The following is a 23,752-nucleotide window of genomic DNA, read 5'->3' as shown; positions in this document are numbered from 1 at the left end:
TCTCTTTTTACAACTATAACAAGGCTTTCCCCCTCAATTTAATAATTGTTTTAGCTTCCTACAGATTCATCTCCTTTCTTCCCACTGTACTTGTTGTCTCCTTCTTTTTTTTTTTTTTTTAATTGTACTGGGGATTGAACCCAGGGCATTCCCCACTCAGCCCTTTTGAAATTTTTTTATTTTGAGACAGGGTCTCACTAAGCTGCCCAGCTTGACCTCAAATTTGACACCCTCCTGCATTGGCCTTTCGAACAGTTGGAATTACAGTTTGCACCACTGCACCCAGATTCTGGTCTTCTTTAAGGAGTAAGGAGCAGCCAGCTCTGTCTCCCCTCATCCTAAGTCTTTTTTTCCCTTTGTTTCTTTTCCTAGAACCAGTCTTATACTTCTTTCTTCCCAGTTTTGCTTATCCTTGAAAAATAGGCCCAAGGATATAGTCTTATAAACAAAATGGTTTTTATACTGTTGCCCCTGACCCCACACCTTGCTTTTAAAGCAGCTTCCAGAAGGTTATAAAGAATCTGGAAAGGAGAGGCTGGAGTTGAAGCTCAGAGGTAGAGCATTTGCCTTGTACATGTGAGGCACTGGGTTCGATTCCCAGTACCACATATAAATAAGCAAATAAATAAAGGTCTATTAACAACTAAAAAAAATATTTAAAATTTTTTTTTAAAAAAATCTGAAAAGGAGAACAAATTGCCTTCCTAGACTCACCCAAAACTAGCCACCCTGGAAAACATACTCCTCCCCAAAACCCGCCCCCACACAGGAGGCAGGGCTTTTCTTTTGGGAAAACCGGCTCCTTGGGAGGTGAGGTGGCAAAACCTGTTTGAAGATGAGGTTACCTCCCTTCTACACCTCCTCCTCCTCAGAGGCCAGAGCAACAGCTGAGACAGAAAAGGGCAAAGAAGTCTTAGGGGCTGGGACAACCAGCTCCCTCGCAACATTAAGTGTTTAAAACAGACAGGAATACCTGTGAAGATGGGAACTGTACAGGAAGAAACAAGAAAGACATTAGATCTTAGGTAAGTAAGATCCTGGCTCACTTGATTGGAAATGGAATGAGAGACCTTCCTATCCAGCCCTTACCCAGGTTTCAGGGGTTCCTCCAAAAGAGAATTGTGTAAGAACTTTCAGAAAAGGGATAGGGTAATCTCAAGTAAGAAATGTAAATATGGTAAGGAACTGAGTTTTTTTATGGGTTTATTTTGGGGGTTTTTTGCTTGTTTTTATGTAACAAGGGATTGATGGGGGCTGGGGTTGTGGCTCAGTGGTAAAGTGCTTGCCTAGCACGTGTGAGGCACTGGGTTCCATCCTCAGCACCACATAAAAAATAAAATAAAGATATTGTGTCCATCTTTTTAAAAAATCTTAAAAAAAACAACCCACAAAATAACAAGGGATTGAACCCAGGGACACTATACCTGAGCTACATCCCCAGCACCCCCTTTTTTGTGATGCTGGGGGCTGAACCCAGGGCCTGTGTATGCAAGGCAAGCACTCTACCGACTGAGCTATGTCCCCAGTAGTCCCCCTTTTTTAAAAAACAAACAAACAACTTTTTAATTAGTTATTGATGGACCTTTACTTATTTATTTGTGTGTGGTGCTGAGAATCCAGTGCCTCATATATGCTAGGCAAACGCTCTACCACTGAACCACAACCCCATCCCACCCCCAGCCCCTGTTTTTTATTTTCTATTTTCAGATAGTTTCTCCTTAAGTTGCTGAGGGTCTTGGTAAGTTGCCAAGACTGGCCTTGAACCTGTGATTCTCTGCCTTAGTCTCTTGAGTAACTATTCTGGTTATAACTGGTTTTTTAAAAAAGGAAGGTTCTGTATTTTGTGTTCTGATAGATCTTCCCATGTTCTTTGTTTTTTCCCCTCTTTTTTTTTTGTGGGGGTGGGGTTTTTTGGGGATTGAACTCAGAGGCACTTGACCACTAAGCCACATCCCCCCCTATTTTGTATTTTATTTAGAGACAGTCTCACTGAATTGCTTAGTACCTCACTAATTTGCTGAGGCTGGCTTTGAACTCACAGTCCTCCATCTCCACCTCCTGAGCTGCTGGATTACAGGCGTACACCACTCTGCCTGGCTTTCCTCTTTCTCTGTATTGGGCATTAAACCCAGAGGTGCACACATGCTAAGCAAACATTCTACCACTAAGCTACAGTCCCAGTTCTTTTTTTTTAGTTTTACTTTCAGACAGCATCTCACTAAATTGCTCAGGCTGGCCTCAAACATGCAATAATCCTGCCTCCACCTCTTCAGTAGCTAGCTGGGATCATAGGTGTATGACAGTGTAACTGGCCTATGTTATTTACTTTCTAACTCCCACCCTCCAAAATAACCATCAGGGAAGCTGAGCCAGAACTGTCTTTAAGTCCATGTTTTCCTTCCCAGTAAGTCTCTTCCTTCTTCCCTTCTTCCCAGTGCCTCTACTTAGGCTATATTTTCCCCATCCACTCCCCTGCATGGTAGAGAAAAGGCAGGCCTGACTAGGTGCCATCTTACCCAACTGCCCAGGGATAGCTGGGAGTGTCTCTGGGTTCAAGCCAATTGTAATGTGGGTCATCTCTCACCCTTGCATTATAGGTGGAGTCACTGCTTTACAGGTGAATAAGATTAGCTTTACATTCTCTCTTTCCTCTGCTCCTAAACCCAGCAGGAAGTAGGTGATCTTCTTCTAGCAAGTGGAGAAGATGGGAGAAACTTCTATATAGGAGACAAGAAATCTGAGTTCTTTTTAGTATTGAGGATTGAATTCAGGGTTGCTCTCCCACTGAGCTACATCCCCAGTCCTTTATAATTTCCATTTTAAGGCAGGATCTCATTAATATGCTGAGGCTGGTTTAGCCTCAAACTTGTGATCTTCCTGCCTTAGCCTCCTGAATTGCTGAGTTCTTTTTAAGGTCTACCCTGTATCTCACAAACTGTTTTCTTTTTTTAAATTTTTATTTATTTTTTTTTAGTCATACATGATAGTAGAATGCATTTTGATATATAATACATACATGGAATGTACATACATCAATCATATTGTCTATTCTGTTCTGCTGCCCTTCCTATCCTCCCTACTCCTCTCCTCTCCCATCCTTTCTTTCTATCCAATCTAATGTGACACACTTTTTTTTTCTTTTTCTCATTACAATATCATATATGTAATCTGTATAACAATGAGGTTCTCCTTCCATCTTCTGTGCAACTCCCCTTCTCCCTCTTTTTTCCTCTCACCTCTCTTCCCTATTTAGTGGTAGTCTTCTTCTCATGCTCTTCCTCCCTATCCCATTTTGAGTCACCCCCCCCTTATATCAGAGAAGACATTCGGCATTTGTTTTTTAGGGACTGGCTAACTTCACTTAGCATAATCTGCTCTAATGCCATCCATTTGCCTGAAAATGCCATGATTTTATTATTTTTTAGTGCAGAGTAATATTCCATTGTGTATAAATGNTCCCATTTGTTGATTTTTGGTTTTAACTCTTGTGCTTTAGGTGTCTTATTAAGAAATTTGGGGCCTGCCCCCACATGATGAAGATTAGGACCAACTTTATCTTATATTAGACGCAGAGTCTTTGGTCTGATTCCTAGCTCCTTGATCCATTTTGAGTTGACTTTTGTGCATGGTGAGAGAAAGGGATTCAGTTTCATTTTGTTGCATATGGATTTCCAGTTCTTCCAGCACCATTTGTTGAAGATGCTATCCTTTCTCCATTGCATGGTTTTAGCACCTTTGTCAAATATAAGGTAGTTGTAATTTTGTGGATTTGTCTCTGTGTCCTCTATTTTGTACCATTGGTCTACCAGCCTGTTTTGGTGCCAGTACCATGCTGTTTTTGCTACTATTGCTCTATAGTATAGTTTAAAATCTGGAATCACGATACCACCAATTTCACTCTTCCTGCTTAGAATTACTTTAACTATTCTGGGTCTCTTGTTTTTCCAGATGAATTTCATGATTGCTTTTTCTATTTCTGCAAGGAATGTCATTGGGATTTTGATGGGAATTGCATTGAATCTGTAAAGTGCTTTTGGTAGTATGGCCATCTTAATAATATTAATTCTACCAATCCATGAGCAAGATCAATCCTTCCATCTTCTAAGGTCTTCTTCTATTTCTTTCTTCAGGGTTCTGTAGTTTTCATTGTATAGTTCTTTTACCTCTTTTGATAAGTTGATTCCCAGGTATTTTATTTTATTTTTTTTTTTGAGGATATATGAATGGAGTAGTTGTCCTCATTTCCATTTCAGAGAATTTGTCACTGATATACAGGAATGCCTTTGATTTATTGGTATTGATTTTATATCCTGCCACTTTGCTGAATTCATTTACTAGTTCTAGAAGTTTCTTGGTTGAATTTTTGGGGTCTGCTAGGTATAGGATCATATCATCAGCAAATAGTGCTAATTTAAGTTCTTCTTTTCCTATATATATATGCCTTAAATTTCTTTCATCTAATTGCTCTGGCTAGTGTTTCAAGAACTATGTTGAATAGAAGTGGTGAGAGAGGGCATCCCTGTCTTGTTCCAGATTTTAAAGGGAATGCCTTCAATTTTTCTCCATTTAGAATGATGCTGGCCTGAGGCTTAGAGTATATAGCTTTTACCATTTTGAGGTAATTTCCTGTTATTCCTAATTTTTCTAGAGTTTTGAACATAAAGGGATGCTGTATTTTGTCGAATGCTTTTTCAGCATCTATCGAGATGATCATATGGTTTTTTTCTTTAAGTCTATTGATGTGGTGAATTACATTTATTGATTTCTGTATATTGAACCAGCCCTGCATCCCAGGGATGAATCCCACTTGGTCATGGTTCACAAACTGTTTTCCATTCCATTGTCTATCCAGCTCCCTTAAGACACTCTCCAGGTTTTTTCATGATAATCTTTTCTTCTGGGGACCATCTTAGGGTTAGGGAAGACGCAGAAGCAACAGAACAAGCAGTCGCCCTGCGACTCGAGGAATTGGAACTGAAGGAAGAATGGCAAGATGAAGAATTCCCTAGGTGAGGAAGTGGGAGGAAGGCTGGGTGAAAGGAAAAGTGGTCACAAATGGAGGGCAGGGAGGAAGAATTAGACTCGAAGGAAAGAGGTGGGAAAAAGGAACATAGCTGATAACAGAGCTGATGAATACGTGGCTCGATGCTTTTAGCCTCGCTCTCTGTCTGCTTTTACTCTCCCTTCTAGATTGCTTCCTGAGGAGACTGGCCCTTCTGGAGATCCTGAGGACCCTCAGAGAGACTCACAGCCAGGTAGGTGATGTAAAAAACAGGAGTCAAGTTTTTTATTTTAGTTCAGTGTTGGTATGTGCTACCACTATCCCTTCGTAGTTTCATTCCCCTTCCCGAAATGTCCCCTGAGTCACTTCCTTCTTCAGTACTCACCCTGTATCACTACTCATACATAAGGAACTCCAGCCACCAGCAGCACTCCTCGACTCATACCTTTCTCTGTTTTTTTTTTTTTGTTGTTGTTATTGTTTTTGTTTGTTTGTTTTCTCCTCCAAAACCAGGTACCCCCAATACTTTAGCCCTGTGTGGCCAGCGCCTCATGCGGAAACGACTTTCTGCCCCAGAGTTGCAGCTGAATCTTACTGCGGGGCCTGGAGATGATGGAGCTTCTCCCACCTACTCTGCATCTTCCTCTTCTGATGGCAGTTCAGACCTGGAAGTAGATGAATTAGAGACACCTTCAGACTCAGAGCAGCTGGACAGTGGACATGAATTTGAATGGGAAGGTGGGAAACAAATTTTTTTTAAATATTTTTTTAAGTTGTTGATAACACACAGTATCTTTCTTTATTTTTATGTGGTGCTGAGGATCGAACCCAGTGCCTCACACATGCTGGCAAGAACTCTGCCACTGAGCTGCAGCCCCAGCCCCTGGCCATTTTATATATATATATGTATTTTAAGTTGTAGATGGACAAGATAGCTTTATTTTTTTAATTTATTTTTATCTAGTGCTGAGGATAAACCCAGTGCCTCATACCTGCAAAGCAAGCATTCTACCACTGAGCTACAGCCCCAGACCTGTTGCATACAATTTTAATGTGGCTAGTGAGCTTTTAAAAAAAGGAAGGACTTGAAGGAAAGAGGTGGGAAAAAGGAACACAGGTAATAAAATCATGGTGGGGAGAGACAGCTGATAAATTGATATGTGGCTCGAAGCTTTTAGCCTCGCTCTCTGCCTGCTTTTACTCTTCTAGCCCAGAGTAAATAAAATTTAAATAAATAAATAAAGAGGATGAAGGGAAGAAGAAAAAGGAAGAGAAGAAGGAAGAAGTAGCACATGGGTACTGTGGTGCACACCTGTAATTGCAGTGATTCAGGAGATGAGGCAGGAGGATAGCAAGTTTGAGGCCAGCCTCAAGAATTTAGCAAGGCCCTGTTTCAAAATAAAAAGGACTGGGGCTGTTGATCAGCGATAGAGGGCCCTTGGCTTCAATCCCCAGTACCGGGGAGGGAGGAGAAGTAGAAATCAATATAAAAAGAAACTCAGGATGGATTTAATGGGACTGATGTTAGATAAAAGGAAAGGAAGCAAAATTGATTTCTTCAGATGGGAAAGGTAGAGTTTATAGATTTGATGTGAAATAGTCAAGAGTAGAGGAGAGAGGTGGTTCTATTGAGTGCCTGTTATATGTTACCATTGAGCTAGGAATGGGGTTCTAGATTGCAGTTAAATGTTCTGATCTGGCCAGGCGCAGTGGTGCACTATAATCCCAGCAGCTTGGGAGGCTGAGGCAAAAGGATCATGAGTTCAAAGAAGCCTCAGCAAATTAGTGAAGGCTTAAGCAACTCAGTGAGTCCCTGACTCTAAATAAAATATAAAAAGGGCTGGGGATATGTCTCAGTGGTTAATTGCCCCTGAGTTCAATCCCCAGTACCAAAAATATGATCTACATTTGCACAGCATACAGTACAGAAAAAGAAGAGGTTTGTTCTGCCTTAAAGATGTTTAGAAAAGACTTCATAGAGGAGGTGATTCTAACCTTGAGGTTAAAAGCTGAAACTGGGACTGGGGCTGTAGCTCAGTGGCAGAGTGCTTACCTAGCATGTGTGGTGCACTGGGTTCGATCCTCAGCACTACATAAAAATAAACTAATGAAATAAAGGCATGCTCTCCATCTACAACTAAAAATAATAATAACAATAATAATAATAATAACAATAATAATAAAAAACTGAAGTTGATATTTAACAGGTATTTGGAGAAAGGGCATTCAAAGTGGAAGAAGCAGCTCAATCAATTGCATGGCAAGTTATGGAATTCAAAGTATGAAGCATGACTGTTTACAGATGAAAGGCTCTGAGGTGAAACAAAAATGTATACCCAAAGATAGTGCTGGGTAAGGCAGGTAAAGGCCCAATCATACACGTCCTTGTTTCCATTTTAAGGAGTTTAGATTTTATATTATAGACAATGTGGAGCATTGAAAGGTTTTAATTATAGTCAAATTTAATGACTTTTGGTACTGGGGATTGAACTCAGAGGCACTCAACCACTGAGCTAAAGTCCCAGACCTTTTTATTTTGAGATAGGGTCTCACTAAGTTGTCAAGGTTGGCCTTGTCATTCTCCTGCCTCAGACTCCCCAGTAGCTGGGATTACAGGAATGTTTCACCCTACCTGGCTTTAATGATACTTTAAGGACTGGAAACAAACTAAAAATCCCTCAGTACAGTATAAATTCAATTGTATTCCATCCATAAAATGGAATGCTAAATATTATGCAGTTTCTTTTCTTTTTTTTTCTCTGTTTTTTGTGGTGCTGGGGAAATCAGGGTCTCATGTATGCTATGTAAGTGCTATACTATCTATCTACACCTGCAATACCATTGCAAATATTTTTTAGACTAGACAGTTCTTTGTTGTTGCTGTAGATGGAAAGCATGCTTTATTTTATTTAGTGTCGTCTTCTTTTTTTTTTAATGTGGTAATGAAGATTGAACCCAGTGCTTCACACATGCTAGGCACTGAGACGGCTCTTTATTGCCATGGAAAGAACATACCAGATGATGGATGTGGTACACTATAATTTTTTATTTTTTGAGAGCAAAGTAACAGGATTTATTAGAGTAATAGAAAGAAAACACAGTTCCCAAAAGGGGAAGAGTCCCAAGAGAAGGATACCCTGTAGTATGTTATAATTTGAATTAAAAAGTAGAGAGAAAAGAAAGATTTCTCTAACAGTAGTTTAGAGGGTAGATTGAGGAAAATGAAGTAAACACAGGGAAAGCAGATAGGAGGGTAGTACCAAGACCAGGTGAGAAGCCTAGTGGCCCAGGCCTATAATCCCAGCAGCTTGGGAGGCTGAAGCAGGAGAATCACAAGTTGAAAGCCGGCAATTTAGCAAGGCCTTAAGCAAGTTAGAAAGAATCTGTCTCAAAATAAAAAGTAAAAATAGCTGAAATTGTGACTTAATGGTTAAGCAACCCTGAATTCAACCTCCTGTACAAAAAAAAAAAAAAAAAAAAAAAAAAAAAAAAAAANTACCGCCCCCCAAAAACAACAACAACAAAAAAAAAAAACAGGAAATATGGGAAAAAGAAAAAGAATAATTTTGAGTTGTGTTTTGAATCTGACTTGTTGATAATAGGGAAACACAAAAGGGAGATGTGTACTCTAGGCATTCAGGGATATGGATCAGAAGTTAGGAGGGAAGTTGGTATTAAAGAGGCAAATTTGAGAGTCATAATCTTGCTGATGGTAACTGAAGACATGAGAATAGATGAAGCATGTAAAGAAATAGAGAATATGGTGGTGACTAAGGCAGGAAGGTAACAGTTTGATGCCAGCCTCCACAATTTAGTGAGACCGTGTCTCAAAAAGGGCCAGGGATCTTGGGAGGCTAAGGCAGTAGGATTGCAAGTTCAAGGCTAGCCTCAACAACTGCAAGGTGCTAAGCAACTCAGTGAGACCCTGTCTCTAAATAAAATATAAAATAGGGCTGGGGATGTGGCTCAGTGGTTGAGTGTCCCTGAGTTCCATTCCTGGTACCAAAAAAAAAAAAAAAAAAGGGCCAGGGATGTTAGGCACCGTGGCTTATGCCTGTAATCCCAGCAGCTTGAGAAGCTGAGGCAGGAGGAGGATCATGAGAGTTCAAAGCCAGCCTCAGCAACTTATGGAGGCCCTAAGCAACTCAGCATGACCCTGTCTCTAAATAAAAATATAAAAAGGACTGGAGATGTGGCTCAGTGGTTAAGTGTCCCTGGGTTCAATCCCAGGTACCTAAAAAAAATGGGGGGGTCATAGATATGGCTTAATGGTATTAATGGTAGAGTACCCCTGGGTTCAATCCCCAGTACTGGGGAAGGTAGGGAAGAAAGAGAATATGGGAAGGGTATACAAACCTGATACTAGTAAGAGCCGCAGACCTGCCATAGTGCAAGTTCACCCCAAGGCCATCTCTAGTGAATAAGTGAGGATAATGAAAAAGAGACCAGGAAGGGCTTGGGTTAACTATACAGGGGCTAAAGAGTTAGGAGTCAATACCAGGCTGAGGGATTCTGAAAAGAGAGGAAAAAGATTGAGGAATGAGAGGTTTGGAGTAGTAAATTCTAGGGATCTAGAGAAGTTACAAGTTAGTGAAGAGGGGAGATTGACCACATTGACCTTTCCTTACTCCTCTGTTTTAGATGAGCTGCCCCGGGCAGAGAGTCTGGGGGCCAGTGAAGCAGCAGAAAGACTGGGCCAGGGTTGCATGTGGGATGTGGCTGGAGAAGATGGTCATCGCTGGAGGGTGTTCCGAACAGGACAGTGGGAGCGACGAGTGGACATGACCATCATTGAGCCCTATAAGAAAGTCCTATCTCATGGAGGTAATGGCTAGAGGAAGTAGAGGGATAAAACTATAGCTTCTTGAAATACCTAAGCTGGAGACTTGGCTGTTGGTCTCAGCATCTTTCCTATAACTCCCAGAGACCCTCAGTGTCCCTCCATATAAAAGATGTACTGTCTCTCAATACATATCTGTGGCCTGAATTTTCCCTAATCATTTCCAGGTTACCATGGTGATGGCCTCAATGCTGTCATCCTCTTTGCTTCCTGTTATCTACCCCAAAGCAGCATCCCCAACTACAACTATGTCATGGAACATTTGTTTAGGTAAGGTGGAAAGCCTGAGGGGGTACCGGGAGGACATTAGGAAGGGAAAAGTAAAAGAGCCGCATCCAAGATCAGTGGCTGATTGAAGACTCTATACTAATTAATGTTCTTACTCTGAAACACCCAGCACATACCTTCCTTACAATACTGTCTCCTCAGATATATGGTGGGAACTCTGGAGCTGCTGGTAGCTGACAATTATCTGCTTGTTCACTTGAGCGGAGGCACAAGCAGGGCCCAAGTTCCACCTCTGAGCTGGATACGCCAGTGTTACCGTACCCTGGATAGGCGGTGAGTCCTTAGGATGAGAGAGAAGGCTATAACTTTCCCTCTTCTTCTTCTTTTTTTTTTTCCATCTTTCCATTCTTTCTTCTATCTAGTCCCTTCATCTTTTCTTGGTCCCTCTACACCTCTTCCCATGCATCTCCTGTCTTCTGCTTGCTCTCTTTTAGAGTCAGGAAACCATTTCAAGTCTCACCTTTAACCACTTACTAGCTATATAATTTCGAACAAGCCTTTAGCATTTCAGTTTCCTTCTCTGTAAAATGGCAATGATAATACCTTTGCTACTTGGCCTTTGTGAAAATCAGGTAAATCAATCTGGCATATTGCCTGGCACATAGAAAGTGCTCTTCCCTTTTTCCCGTTTTTGCCGTTTACTTCATTTTCCACATGTCTATTTTCTTCTCTTCCTTCATCCCTAACTTGTATGTTTCTTTTCCTCCTGATGTTCTTTTTTTCTCCTTAGTTTTCACCATCTTCCCTTTGCTTACTTTTTTCTTTCTTTTTGCTCCTTTTCTTCTTTTCCTCCTTACTGGTCTTCCATTTGGAATTTTTTTTTTTTTTTCCCATTTGGAATTTTTAAAATAGGCTTGGTCAGGGTGGGATAGAGAAGTTTGCAGGAATAACTTATGTGAGAGTATGGGCAGGGGGAAAATGGGTAGAGAAGACCAGGCTGAGAGATTCTGAAAGGAGAGTTTCCTAAAAATGAGGAGCTGGAGGGTTGAATACAATGGATGGAGCTGAGATTGCAGCCAAAGGAATGAGGATTATACCCAGTCACCAGAGAATATTAGAAATTAGCCAAGGAGGTTGCATTTTAGAAGATGGTTGCATTACAGAAGATAGCTCCACCTGATCTTCAGGTTTGAAGGTGGAACAAGAAGAAATGGGATGATATTTTATTCTTCTTCAGGCTTCGGAAAAACCTGAGAGCCCTTGTGGTTGTCCATGCCACATGGTATGTGAAGGCATTTCTGGCACTGCTTCGGCCCTTCATCAGGTACTAGGTCTGGGACAAGGATTCTCCTACTCTCCATTTTCAAAATAAAAATTAAGAAAGATCTTGCCCTTTCTTGCCTTAACCACGCTACTTACCACATTTCCTTTTGTAAGGGTCTCTAAGAACCATCCTCCCAGTACAAAACATATTTGATATACTCTCTCTTTTCAGTTCCAAGTTCACACGAAAGATACGCTTTTTGGACAGCCTGAGGGAGCTGGCCCAACTCATCTCCCTGGATCAAGTCCACATCCCTGAAGCTGTCAGACAGTGAGTCCTGCACTTAAAGATGAAGGTTTGGGTGGGATGTGTAAAGCCAATCCCATTTTCTTAACACCTTGTGGGAGATATAAAGGAACTAAAACACCCTGCTTTCGGGTGTTTCGGTGTATCTGAGCAAACTGCACACACACACAGAGAAATTAAGGACACTACTGCATTCAGCAAGAAAAAAGGAAAAAAATATACATAAAAAATTCAGAAGCATCAAGAAATAATTACAGCATAGAGGTTAGAGGAGACTCAGAGCAGCCCTAGGAATAAGGAAGGAATATGTCTGCAGTAAGTATGATTATATCAAGTGGAAAAGAGGATGTTAGGGATCAAAAGATGCTAATATTTGATTAAAATCCAGTCTTCTAGCTCTTCCAGTTCACTTGACTCCTTTTTCTAAACCAACCTCTTGCTCCTTGACTGCTTCTCTGCCCCTCTGCCGTAGGCTGGACCAGGATCTCCATGGCTCAGTACTGGATAAAGGGCCTTAGAACCAAACAAAGATACTGATCTGCCTACATCCCAACCCTGGAAACATCTGTCTTGTAAATCATCTCATCTTCAACTCCAATACCATTGGATCTTCACTGGGATGCTATCCTGAACATGACCCTGGTTTTGATGGGACTTTGAGGTTGGGAACTTAGAGATCTGTTGGGTGGCTTTCAATTCATCTGTGGTTTGGAAGGCTGAGTCACTAGTGCATTGGAAGTGAAGAGCTCTTGTTTTTAATCTTTAGCTGTAGAATACTGGACAAATATCATCTCTTTGGGTCTCATTTTCCTCTTCTATAAGTGAAGGACTCCCTCCGTTTTACCTTGGGTATTCTAGAGTCTTGGAGAGGAGTTGGATGGGCCAGAAGGGCTTAACTGACCCCAGCCAGCCTGCCTGCTGGGAGCCAGGGTGCAGCTCACAAAATCTTTAGGAACGCCTCTATGCTCTTCTTTCCCTCTAAGTCATGTCTGCAGATTGTGAGTCTGGGAAGCAGTACTTTTAAAACCTGTATTCGCCCACCTTAATGAATTCATACCTGTAGCGGTTAATAAACTGCCGTGCAAGATTTAAGTCTGTTTTCCCAGCCCCTTACATCACAATCCCCCTTTCGGTTCTGGCACAGAGTTCTTGCTGCAGAGGTTCCCTAGGATTTTTAGCTCAGCCCCTGCCCTGGGGCTGCAGGAGGGGAGCCCCTGTGAGAGCGGACTAAGGGGGAGGGGTGTGGCGCGCGCCTCTACCTCTGAGCGCCCCGCCTTGGTTCAAACGACCCGGCGGGTTGGTGGAGAGAGGAAGAGGGAGAGAAGGTAGCACCCTGCCTCCCTCCCAGTTCCAAGCCACCCAGCCCCATGGTCCCCGCCGCCTGCGTGCTGTTTTGGGCCCTACTGCTGAGTCTGGGGCCCCAGGCGGCGGGGGCCCAGGACCAGACCCCGACTACTACCCCGACAGGGACAGGGACGAAGGGGGTCACCTTAAGCTTCGGGAGCCCAGCCCGCAGCCGGAATACTGGCGGCATCTCCCAGTCCAGTGTTGCCCATAAGACGAAGATAGTTCTGGAGGATGAGAATGACGCAGTGGCCACCGCAGATCATCTAGCAGGCCCGGCAGCAGCCGAGCTCCTGGCCACGGTGACAGGCATGAGCAGGTCGTCTGAAACCGGCTTTGGTGACGATGATGATGGGTCTTTGGAAGAGGGGGTTGTGATTGATGCCAGAAAGAATAACACCAGTATGGAGGGTCGCACTATAGATCCTATGACAATAAGTACCAGCACTGGGAGGGTAACAGCCAACAAACAAGAGAAGGAAATCAGGATGACCACAAGCCTGCCACCCGCCGCCGGTTTGCGTTCTACTGGGGAACTGAGCATAGAGGCCATGAGCCGGTGGTCAACAGCTGGGTCTACCCCCAGCGGGTGGCCGTCAACCTCGCGCACAGCTATGCCACCTCCTGAGGATCTAAGACTAGTGCTGATGCCCTGGGGCCCTTGGCACTGCCACTGCAAGTCAGGCACCATGAGCCGGACCCGGTCCGGGAAGCTGCAGGGCATTTCTGGGCGACTTCGAGTTGGAGCACTGAGACAAATCCGTACAGAACATCGGCCTTGCACCTACCAGAAATGTCCCTGCAATCGGCTTCGGGAAGAGTGCCCTCTGGACTCAGATCTCTGTTCTGACAATAGCTGCACCACTCAGACCACCACCACCACCACCACCACCACGGCCCCCATCCAAACCAGACGCCTAACCCTTCCACCTCCCCCACCTAGCCCAGGTCTCGTTTTTTGGAAAAAAGTCAGAATGGGCTTGGAGGATATTTGGAATAGCCTCTCTTCAGTGTTCACAGAGATGCAACCAGTAAGTGTTTTGTTGATAAGCCAGAATCTTTGTTGGTGGTTCTGAAAAGTCCTGATATCCCCAATCCTGTTGCTAAACTAGCCAGTGTGCTTGTAAGAACTGTTACTTAGACCTGTTTAGTTATTGATTCGTAACATGCACTTGTTATTCATGTTATTGTTGACCCTTGATTCTACATGTTATTTCTTCTTTTGTTTTTGAGGCAGGATCTCTGTATGTTGCCTAGGCTGGTCTCAAACTCCTGGGCTCAAGTGATCCTCCCACCTTAGCCTCCTTAGTAGCTGGGACTACAGGTGTACATCACCACTGTGCCTGGCTATCTTTTTTTTTTTTTTCTTGTACAACTGCTGATTGGTTGTTGGCAACATGTCTTATTGGCCATAAGATGATTATTGACCAACCTAGGTAAAGACTTCTTAATGCACAGTTAACAGACATGGAGGAATTTGTTTTTACCTAATTAATGCAGTTGAACAGTAACAAAAGCTAAAATGTGAGGTTTCTCACTATGTGCACTTGACCTGAGTCTTCACAAACTTGAGCTATTGTCTCCACTTTACAAAGAAACAAATTTACTACTAGTATGTGGCAGAGCCACAATACTGAAACCAGATTTGACACCAGTGCCCATATTCTTAACTACTGTCATCCCAAAGAACTGTCCTTCTTGGATTCTTTTAAGCAACTTAAGTTTTCTCAAGGAAAGACAGCCTTCCTTTTCTAAGAGTTACCAAAGGTTCTGATTGACCTGATAAAGTAGTCAAAGTTGCTACTGATGACAGGGAAGTAAAAAAGGCAATAAACAAAGGGTATCCTTGGTAATTCTTCTGGTTTCTGTTGTCTTTCTCCTTCTATATATGTATGTATATGTATGTGTGTGTGTGTATATATATATATATATATTTTTTTTTTTTTTTTTTCCTGTCCTAGAGATTGAAGCCAGGGGCACTTAAACATTGAGCCACATCTCATGAGACAGGGCCTTGCTAAAATGCTTAGGGCCTAAGTTGCTGAGGCTGACCTTGAACTTGTAACACTCCTGCTTTAGTCTCCTGAGCTGCTGGGATTACAGGCATGCACCACCTTGCTCAGTTGTTCAATACTATTTTGAGAATAAAAAAAGAAGCATCAAGAGGGACAGCAGTAAGACTGAGGTAATGAGGTTCTGTGGAAGGAGGAAAGCAACGAACGGATAAAGAGGTGTGGGGACTGGGGTGCTGCTCAATGATTATGAGCATTTGCTTGGCATGTGTTTGGCCCTGGATTCAATCTCCAGCATTGCAAAAAAAAAAAGATGTGTGTCACCATGGTGAACCCCTGTGATCCCAGTTACTATGGAGGCTGAGACAGGAGGATCACTAGTGTAAGGCCAGCCTGGGCAACACACACACGAAAAAAAAAAAAAAAAAGAAAAGAAAAGAAAAAAAGAATGTAGATGTGGTTGTAATTTCCCCTTTTCTCTATTTTTTTTTTCCTTACTCAGACACACAGAAACCGGAGGTAATGGCCACTTCATCCACAAGAGGAGGTGTCAGCATCTCAACCTCTCCCCTTTCAATCCCCAGCACCCACTAGATATTTTTAGTACAGAAAAACAAAACTGAAAAAAATATTGCTTGTTCTTGTGTCTTTTTACAGAAGTACTTGAGGGAAGAGACCATAAATCTCTTCAATCCTAAAACTGAACTTCATTGCCTCTGGCTTGTTCCTCTACACATGTCCCCCAGGATAAAATGTTGATACCTTATCTCCAATATTGTTTTTAAACAAGTACTTTGAAGACTAAAAAACTCAAGTGCCAAGGAAAGAAATAGGAAGAACAAGGAGTCCAGCCCTTGAAAGATGATGGTGGCTTCTCCTTGATTTCTCAATACTTGGCCCTCTCTTCAGAAAGGCAATGTTGGTACAAAATCCCATCTTAGCCACTCTAGGGGAGTTATCTACATCTGCCACATCTATCATTTAATCCAAGACACACCTGTAGTGATTACTCTGCAACTATTTTGCTTATATTTTTTATTTGAAAAATGTATTTTAAAAGTCTAACAGTTTTTTAATATAAATTATGACTCTCAAACCCATTCCTGTCACTTTATTATTAAAGTGATGGTAGCATACATTTAGAGAAGGAAGGCAGCTCAAGGCAAGAGAGCACCAAAGAGAAGATGTGTCCAAAGAATATATTAGGATGTGTCTAGAGGTCAGGAGTCTGCCAGCCCCCTTCCCACTCTATCCTGTTAACCCTTTAGATCTCTAGACTTCACCTTCAGGCCACTGACTTTAGGGCAAAAAGGTGGGCTATTTTCAGAACAACTAACTTGCCTAGAACAGAGTAAACTGGGAATGTATCTCTATGACCAATCTTAGACCCTGAAAAACTGTAGGAAGTACAATGAAATTTGAAAAAAATTAAAACATCAATCACTGTAGGTGGGGCAAACTGTATGGATGGTGAAATCAGCAGAGTGGATACCAGTTTTTACAGGATCACAGAAATGATCCTATGCAAGCACAATCCACTGAGTATCCATGAGTCCTGACCCCTCTACCATAAAATAAGCTTCCTATTACAGAGGTAAACAAGACTCCAGCCTTCTTGTCTTAGAGCAGGCAGGAGCTCAATAGTCTTGTTCGGCCTTCCTAATTACCCTGCAAGGAAAGGGTCAGAACAAAAAAACACCTGAGAAAACAAAGTGCCTAAAGACCCTGCTCCTACATTGCTTTCCCATCTAAAGCCGCCTTGAGCAGGTGGGGAGTGGGACCTGGTCTTCAGACAAAACTTCCTGAGTCTTGTGTCTGGTTTTAGGACTAGGGCACAGAAATAAAGCTTAGAACTTGGGAACAATAACTAGGGTATATCTGCTGCTTTTATCTCCTCCCTCTCCAATCCCAACATACCCTGTTCCTGTTTCCATACTGCAGGAACCCGTCTTCCACAGAGCAAGAATGGAGAAGCATGATACATGTCCATCACAGACATAATCCTATGCAAGCACAAATAATACACTGAGTGAAAAAAAATTATGTGCAGCTCTACTGAGCCTACTTTATAAGGGGTTGTAGTTCACTCAAGGCTCAGACTTAAGATAAACAACCAGATTAGAGAAGGGTGGAAGATGGAAAACCATCCTGACTCCAGAACTGATTCTCAACTGTAGGTAATTTTGCCACTAGTAGACATCTGGTAATTTCTGGAGACAATAAAATTTTGGGGTTGTCATAACTAGGGTAGGCCAGGAATGCTGCTAAATATAATGCACAGAACAGCTCTCCAAATAAATTACCTACTTCCAAATGACGACTGTGTCTTGGTTAAACCTTATTCTAGAGCCTCTCCTGCTCCCATGCTGAGGAAAGACCCTGAACACAGACAACTGCTCTCTCAGCACTCTTCTATCCTTAATGGTCAGGAAGTCCATCTTGAGATATAACTCCTAGTTTTGCTGCATTATGGCTTTCTCTCCAGCCCCTCTCTTCCTCTTCTTACCTGGGCTAACAGGGAGGTTGGCGGAAGGCAGGCCAGATGCCCCAAGACTTAAATGGAATACTGTCAACATCTACCTCCTAATCCTTGTTCAGTGGGAAACAATAAAGTTCCTAACAGGGATGAAGTTAAGAGCAGAGGTAGGAGTAGCAGGATGGGGATAATTAAAATAACTCGTCTTAAATTTTTAATAAAAAAAAAAAAAAAAAAGGAGGGGAATGGTGCTGGGAAGCTAGTAATGCTACAGAAACATAGGATTTAGAGCCCTAACTAGGGAAAGACCTTGGTATTGGCAGAGATTGAGGGACTATAGCTTAAGGTCTAAAATGTGAAGAGAAAGAATGGACTTGATCAGGCAGTGGTGACCACCCAGCCCCTGCTTGAAATCTACTTTAGTTAATTCCAGGAGGAAATAGACGGGCATGAAGGTAGGGAGCTTCTCAGCAAAGCCAGCTTCAGCTTGCATAATCCCACCTACCTACCCCATCAAAGGAGTTCTGGGTCAGGAGTTTAAAAACAAGTGGCACCTAGAACGTCATTCAGGAGAAGGGAACTCATTCCAGATTCCCAGAGAACTCCTAGCTCAGATCTAGAGTACCAGGGTTTCAGCTGAGCTCCTCTGGCCAAACAGTAGTCATGTGGTCAGTCCTGCTGCCTTGACCCCATCTCCAGGAGGGGCTATGGCCAGAGGGAGTAGAGGGAGTCCAGCCCCCATGCCTTTTGAGGCACTATTAGGCAGATAGGCAAAAGAGGGCCCTTGTGTTCTAGGAAGGATCTGGTGGGGACAGCATTTCTTCTGGACTGGACACAAAGCAGGGGCTTCAAGACGGTAGAACCTAAATTTAAAAACAAACAAAAAGTGTTTTAAAAGAAGGTTTGCCTCAACCAAGTCCTCAGGGAGAAGGCATCACATAGTGCAGTCTTGGAACTGCCTCCCTTCATGTTGGCTTTCAATGAAGATGACATCCAATGGCTCTCTTACTAATAAGATCCCCTCACAGAAAACTCGTCCATATACATGTGAGGTTCAAATAACTGGTAAAAATATTCCATTATCCCTAGACCAATTTCCCTTATCATGAGAGCAGAAATGCATTATAGACATTATTTAGGATAGAGGGGCTCTTTCCTCTATTTCTGTCTCCATTCTAATTCTTCCTCCCTCTTCCCCCCAGTTCCCATTCTTGTATCAGGATCAGGTTCTGAAGCAGGGTATCAGGATGTGCAGGCATGTGCCTGAGGTGTTGCATTTCTCTAATCACTCACCATTCCTATGGGGCTATAAGCCCCTAGAATTGCTCCACGGCCTGTCTCGGTTTCCCTTGGATCTCATCTGCTCCTGAACTGCACCTGTCTGTTAAAAACACATGTGAACTGGATGCAGTGGAACACACCTGTAATCCCAGCTATTCTGGAGGCTGAGGCAAGGGGATCGCCAAGTTTGAGGCCAGACCGGGCAACTTAGCAAGGGCTTAAGCAACTTAGGGAGACCCTGTCTCAAAATAAAAGGGCTGGGGATACAGCTCAGCGGTAGAGCAACCCTGGGTTTGATCCCCAGCATGGCCAAAAAAACCAAAAAAAGGTGCAAGAGAGATACCCTTCTAAGTGTTCATATCCCACAGTAAGAGGTCTATCCAGTGCTGTTATCTCCTTGACAATATCAATCTGAAAAGGTGAAAACTACCATTCCGCAAGGGAAGTCTCAATGCCCTCCCTTCATATTGGCCTTCGTGAAGATGTTTTTTTGTGAGAACTTATCTTACTAATAAGTTCTCACAAAAAAATTCTCCCATATGAGGTTCAACTAATCAGTAAAAAGACTTCATCACTATCTGTAGACCAATTTTCCTTTTTATGAGAGCAGAAATGTATTACAGACATCATTTAGGATAGAGGTGCTGGACTGTTTCCATGCTCCAACACTCCCAGCCACAATATAACTTTCTGTGGCACTGATTCAGCAGTTCTTAATCAGGAGAAGGGAGGGCTATGTTTTATTTTTTAAAATATTTTTTTAGTTGACAATGGATCTTTTTTTTTTTTTTTTTAATTTATTTATATGCAGTGCTAATAATTGAACCCAGTGCCTCACACATTCTAGGCAGGCACTCTGCCACTGAGCTATATAACCCCAGGCCGGGGTTATATTTTTTGAAGAAGTCCTCTAATTATTAAGACATATATCCCCCACCCCAGTGAAGAACATGCTAATTATAAAGATGAGGTCACCTAGGCCAAGAGATCTGAAATGCCAGATCTTAGATTTCCACAACTGGTGACCAGGACTAGAATCCCAGATTCTTGCTTCCCCATTGAGTGTATTGTTCCTCACTTAAACTTTCAAAAACAATTAAAATTACAGTCCACAGGCATTTATCATTCCCTCATTACCATGGCAAGTCCATCTCCAGCCCCCATCTCCCCAGAGCCAATGTGAGTCAGGTGGACAAAATTCATTGGTTCCCCAATCATGGTCCGGTCGATTCGTCGTCTTTTCTTTTTCTGCTTAGAGATGATAAGGAGTCACGAGTTAAGTCAGTGAGGAAGGGGAAAGAGTCTTGAAAACGACTAAGGGAGGAGCCAATGGCCAGAAGTAGCATTACGACAGGGAAATCACTAGGGAATGAAAGACAAAGGTGGAATAACAAGAGACCACACAGACCAAAGTGGGGAGGGCAGTGGCCTGCAGAGTGAATGTTCAAAAAAAAGGATATGTCAAAGTCATATCCTGGCTGATGAGGAAACAATGGGGAAAAGCTGACAGGTATTCAGCTCAACCTACAACCCCTGCCCAACTGAGAATGGACAGGAACAGGAAGTGATAGCTAGGACATTCATTTCTTCCATCACGTGGTCCCTTTTATTGTATGTATACATCTGCCTGGCCTAGAAACTTTCCTGACAGAGAGGCAAGAAGTGTGCTTTTTAGAAGGTAGATCCTAGATGGTATATCCACTTCACAGCATAAGGTAACTAAGTTTTTTGGGGTGGGGGTGTTGGGAAACTCACCGGCTGGGGTTTCTCTACCACGCAGCAGCCCAGTTTGTGCCAAAATTCACTCATATTCCCTGATGGTTCCAGCTTCACTTCTCTTCTTTAGGCCCCAGAGGGCTCTTGCTCTGGTGCCTTGACCCCCCACTTCTTACTCTCCCCAGGTATAACAACACCCTGGGTTTACTCAGCTGGATGTGTTTAGAGAAGGTAGAATCCCCAGGATCCTTAGCTGAGCAATGAGGGTCAGCGTTCCAGAGCTGGAGAGTCTAACAGGACCAGAGAGAAGGGGAGTAGGCATGCAGGTACAAGGTTAGGCCTTCCTGAAATCTGGAATCCTAGATAAGCAAAAAGCAAAAAGAAAAGTTAACAAGAAATCCCCTTCACAGATGCTCGAGAAAACTCCAGATAAGTCCCAATCTTCTCAGTTCTCCCTTATAGGCCCTAATTCTGTTTTTTGTTTGTTTGTTTGGTGCTAGGGATTGAACCCAGGGCCTTGTGCATGCAAGGCAAGCACTCTATCAACTGAGCTATATCCCCAGCCCCCTAATTCTGTATTCAAGACTAATGTTTTGCAAAAACATCATTTGACTCTCAGAAAAAGGAACAAAAACAAAAGAATACCAAGGGGTTAAGGAGCAATGGTTGTTTGCATCAAGGGAGAAAAAGAGGGCTAGAGGGACTTAGAGTGAAAAGATGGGAGAGGACCAAAGAATGGTGACAGAAATGAGCAAAATTTGAGGGTGCTCAATGGTTTAGCTCCTTTCACCCTGGATTTAGGGCAGAAGGGGAGGAGCACTTAAGTGACTCTGAAGAGGAAATCGCGGTTTTTTGTTCTCATAAACAAGGCCTCCACCCTTTGTCCCTTCCTATTTCCTTACCTTGCCCTGAACACCTAGATTTTCTTTAAGAACAAGAGAGGACTAACCACCTAGGTCTTAGGAAACAGTAAGACTCTTCCGTGAGGAATTTCTTACCTCTCTCAGTTCATTGCCCTTGTTCCTCTCATTTTTCTCAACTGAGATCCAACCCCTCCCAGAAACCACTTAGCAGTTCCTTTATTACCTGACCTTGAGAACCTTTCTGAAGGCTGTGTACACTGTTATATCTGTCTGGTGCTGCCAACTCCTATGTGTACACCTGTTTGCATGCTCACAATCTGTTCCTATCTCTAAACACATCTTTTCCAGATCATCTCTGCACATGTGCTAAGTAACTTCTATCCCATGAGGAATTATTTTCCAGCCTCCCCACCCTCCTCACAAGTCCTGTCGTGCAGCTCTGTTCTGCCTCACTCTATAGGGCCCAGGCTTCCTTCCCACCTCCCCTCATGCTGTGACCTGTTTTCTCCTCCCTCACCACCTCCACCCTAAGCTTCAACCAACCAGACACAAGGAACTTTCCAGTAGCAATGGTGTCCAAAGAAGAACTTTCTCCCTTCCTTACTGCCAGCAGGGTAGAGGCCTTCTGAGTTTCCTCTCACTGCATTTCCCTGTCTTAGAGTACAGAAACCTCAAAGGGTCCAACTTATAAATATTAAACATTAACATGAAAAGGAATTGTTTTTCCTTCTAGGCCTGGAATCCTGGTGCTCTGGCACCCTAGATGACCTAAAAATTTAGTTTGTTTTTTAGCAGCCTTATGATGACATCACACAAAGACTGAAGTAAGCCATGGGGTGGGAAGAACCCAAGAGTCTGGGCTTTCTCTCCCTTCCCTTCCCATCCCTGGAAAGGATGTTAATCAGGACGGGACCAGTGGTCAGTGGAGAAGTCAGACACAGCGCTGATCTTATTGGTGGTGATGGCAGGTGGTAAGAGTTGGGGGAAAATGGAGAAAACAATGAAGAATAAGAGGAAACCCCCAACACCACCAGACAGTCTGACTTGAGACTGGACTCTTAACATTCCCCACCCAGCTCAAAGCTGAGTGGACAGAGGTGGATGGTGCTGGGAGGGAAGAGAAGAGTGGGGGAGGAGGCGGGAGAGGGAAAGGGGCAGTGGAGGGAACAAGGACCTTTCTGTTTCTTTTTCAGGGATCTGACTAGAGCTGGGGTGGAGGGAAAATGTGTGTGTGGGGGGGGAGACTTGGCATGAAATGAACAATGATGATAAGTGACCAGGAAATTCCATTCCCTAGGGTCTCTGAAAATTGGGGGTGGGGTCAGAGGGTGAAGAAGACAGGACAGGGTGAATGTGGTGGTGGTGGTTTGGGCTGGGGGGAAGGGAACAAAGCTAGAAAAGGAAGTAAGAGCCATTGGCTGTCACTCTCTTTAAAGTAGCCAGAGAATAGTGGGTTGAGGAAAAATGAGGTCTTGAGTTGGTATGCTGAGAAAGAAGAGGTGCCTGAATCTACTGCTATTCAACCCCCAGTGAAAGGGAAGGGGCTGGGAAAATAAGAGGGAGGATCAAGGATTACACAGCATAAGACCATATCCCGATAGCCAAGGAGTACTGGTAACTGGGACCCCAAAGACAAGAGTCCAAAGAGTGAAATATTGAACTGGTAAAGACACCCCCTTAATTACTACCACTGCCATCATGGTCACACTAGGACTTAAGAGCCTCAAAGCTGTTGAGGGGCAAGCAAAAGAGGGAAGGGAGAAAGGTGCCAGGGAGGAAGGATGTACAGAGGTAGTTCCCTGGTCCTGTGGTTGCCCCAAACCGGTTTTCCCGGTCCGCGGCCTCTAACCCGCGGCCCGACAAGCCTTCACAAGAAACAGCTGGAGCAACAGAAAGAACTGAGAACCGAGTGGGCAACTCTGGCTCCGAGCCCAGGACGCAGGGGGTCGGTGGGGAGACCCCCCAGCCTGCAGGGCTGCTGAGGGGCCCTCGGGAGGGGGTGGACCCACATTTCGGCCGTGTCAGGCGTCTGCCCTCGCACCAGCCCTGCCCTTCCCCAGGAAAGGTCCTGCGGAGGCTCCGGGGAAGCGGAACTAGGCCCTCGGCCTCCCTCGCCCAGCGCGTGAACTCAAGGACCGCACCTCTGCACGCTCTCCCTCGGCCTCCCAGCCCCGGGCAGGGATGGGCAGCTCCCGGGGTCTTCAGACCCCCTCTTCCGAGTCGGCCCCGCTCTCAGATTTAGGCCTTCCCGGCTGTGCTTCGCTTCGTTTCTGCCTGGGACCCGCCACCACCATGGTCGGTGAGACGCGGAGACGCCCTCCTTCGCACCAACCCCAGCAGAGCGACCCCCTGCCTCCCACGCCCAGCGCCGGGGCTGGTGGACGGGGACGGTTCCCCACCGGCCCGCCGTCGCGGCACCC

General features: G+C 43.8%; 3 protein-coding genes across 6 annotated transcripts in view; 2 read left to right on the top strand and 1 right to left on the bottom strand.

Annotated features, from left to right (window-relative positions):
- Positions 1 to 126: 126 nt before the first annotated feature.
- Bnipl (BCL2 interacting protein like) lies at positions 127 to 12,732 on the top strand. Of its 3 annotated transcripts, XM_015502961.2 has the most exons (10): positions 127 to 1,025; positions 4,914 to 5,009; positions 5,191 to 5,255; positions 5,516 to 5,740; positions 9,644 to 9,826; positions 10,010 to 10,112; positions 10,272 to 10,403; positions 11,308 to 11,394; positions 11,566 to 11,664; positions 12,113 to 12,732. In XM_015502961.2, the coding sequence occupies exons 1-10, from the start codon at positions 982 to 984 to the stop codon at positions 12,156 to 12,158; spliced, it is 1,080 nt and encodes a 359-aa protein (XP_015358447.2). In that variant the 5' UTR covers positions 127 to 981; the 3' UTR covers positions 12,159 to 12,732. The 3 variants fall into 3 exon arrangements, with proteins under 3 accessions (XP_015358447.2, XP_048670840.1, XP_048670839.1); XM_048814883.1 differs by lacking the exon at positions 4,914 to 5,009; XM_048814882.1 differs by lacking the exon at positions 11,308 to 11,394.
- Positions 12,733 to 12,775: 43 nt separating this feature from the next.
- On the top strand, positions 12,776 to 16,293 carry CUNH1orf56 (chromosome unknown C1orf56 homolog). Its single transcript, XM_015502962.2, has 2 exons — positions 12,776 to 14,015; positions 15,499 to 16,293. The coding sequence occupies exons 1-2, from the start codon at positions 13,008 to 13,010 to the stop codon at positions 15,517 to 15,519; spliced, it is 1,029 nt and encodes a 342-aa protein (XP_015358448.1). The 5' UTR covers positions 12,776 to 13,007; the 3' UTR covers positions 15,520 to 16,293.
- The window catches only part of Cdc42se1 (CDC42 small effector 1), an 8,384-nt gene continuing 724 nt past the window's right edge, over positions 16,093 to 23,752 (bottom strand). The window contains exons 2-5 of one of the 2 annotated variants that reach the window (XM_015502964.2): positions 20,509 to 20,828; positions 19,891 to 20,001; positions 18,766 to 18,853; positions 16,093 to 18,335 (exon numbers count right to left, since the gene is read on the bottom strand). In XM_015502964.2, coding sequence (XP_015358450.1) covers positions 18,779 to 18,853; positions 19,891 to 20,001; positions 20,509 to 20,562 — 240 coding nt within the window. In that variant the 5' untranslated portion in view covers positions 20,563 to 20,828 and the 3' untranslated portion in view covers positions 16,093 to 18,335; positions 18,766 to 18,778. Of the gene's footprint in view, positions 18,336 to 18,765; positions 18,854 to 19,890; positions 20,002 to 20,508; positions 20,829 to 23,752 lie in introns of those variants that run through there. The other variant, XM_015502963.2, reaches the window with a different exon arrangement.

The sequence above is a fragment of the Marmota marmota genome, unplaced genomic scaffold, assembly GCF_001458135.2.
Source record: "Marmota marmota marmota unplaced genomic scaffold, marMar, whole genome shotgun sequence".
Classification (NCBI taxonomy): domain Eukaryota; kingdom Metazoa; phylum Chordata; class Mammalia; order Rodentia; family Sciuridae; genus Marmota; species Marmota marmota.
Note: the sequence above shows the minus strand (reverse complement) of the source record. Positions and strands in the feature narration are given on the sequence as shown.

Bases quoted from the DNA above. Each gene is read 5' to 3' on its own strand.
- Bnipl (XM_015502961.2), top strand. From the start codon at position 982: ATGGGAACTGTACAGGAAGAAACAAGAAAGACATTAGATCTTAG. The intron at 9,827-10,009 runs GTAATGGCTAGA...AATCATTTCCAG, and splicing joins GAAAGTCCTATCTCATGGAG to GTTACCATGGTGATGGCCTC. The intron at 10,404-11,307 runs GTGAGTCCTTAG...ATTCTTCTTCAG, and splicing joins TACCGTACCCTGGATAGGCG to GCTTCGGAAAAACCTGAGAG.
- CUNH1orf56 (XM_015502962.2), top strand. From the start codon at position 13,008: ATGGTCCCCGCCGCCTGCGTGCTGTTTTGGGCCCTACTGCTGAGTCTG. The intron at 14,016-15,498 runs GTAAGTGTTTTG...TTCCTTACTCAG, and splicing joins TGTTCACAGAGATGCAACCA to ACACACAGAAACCGGAGGTA.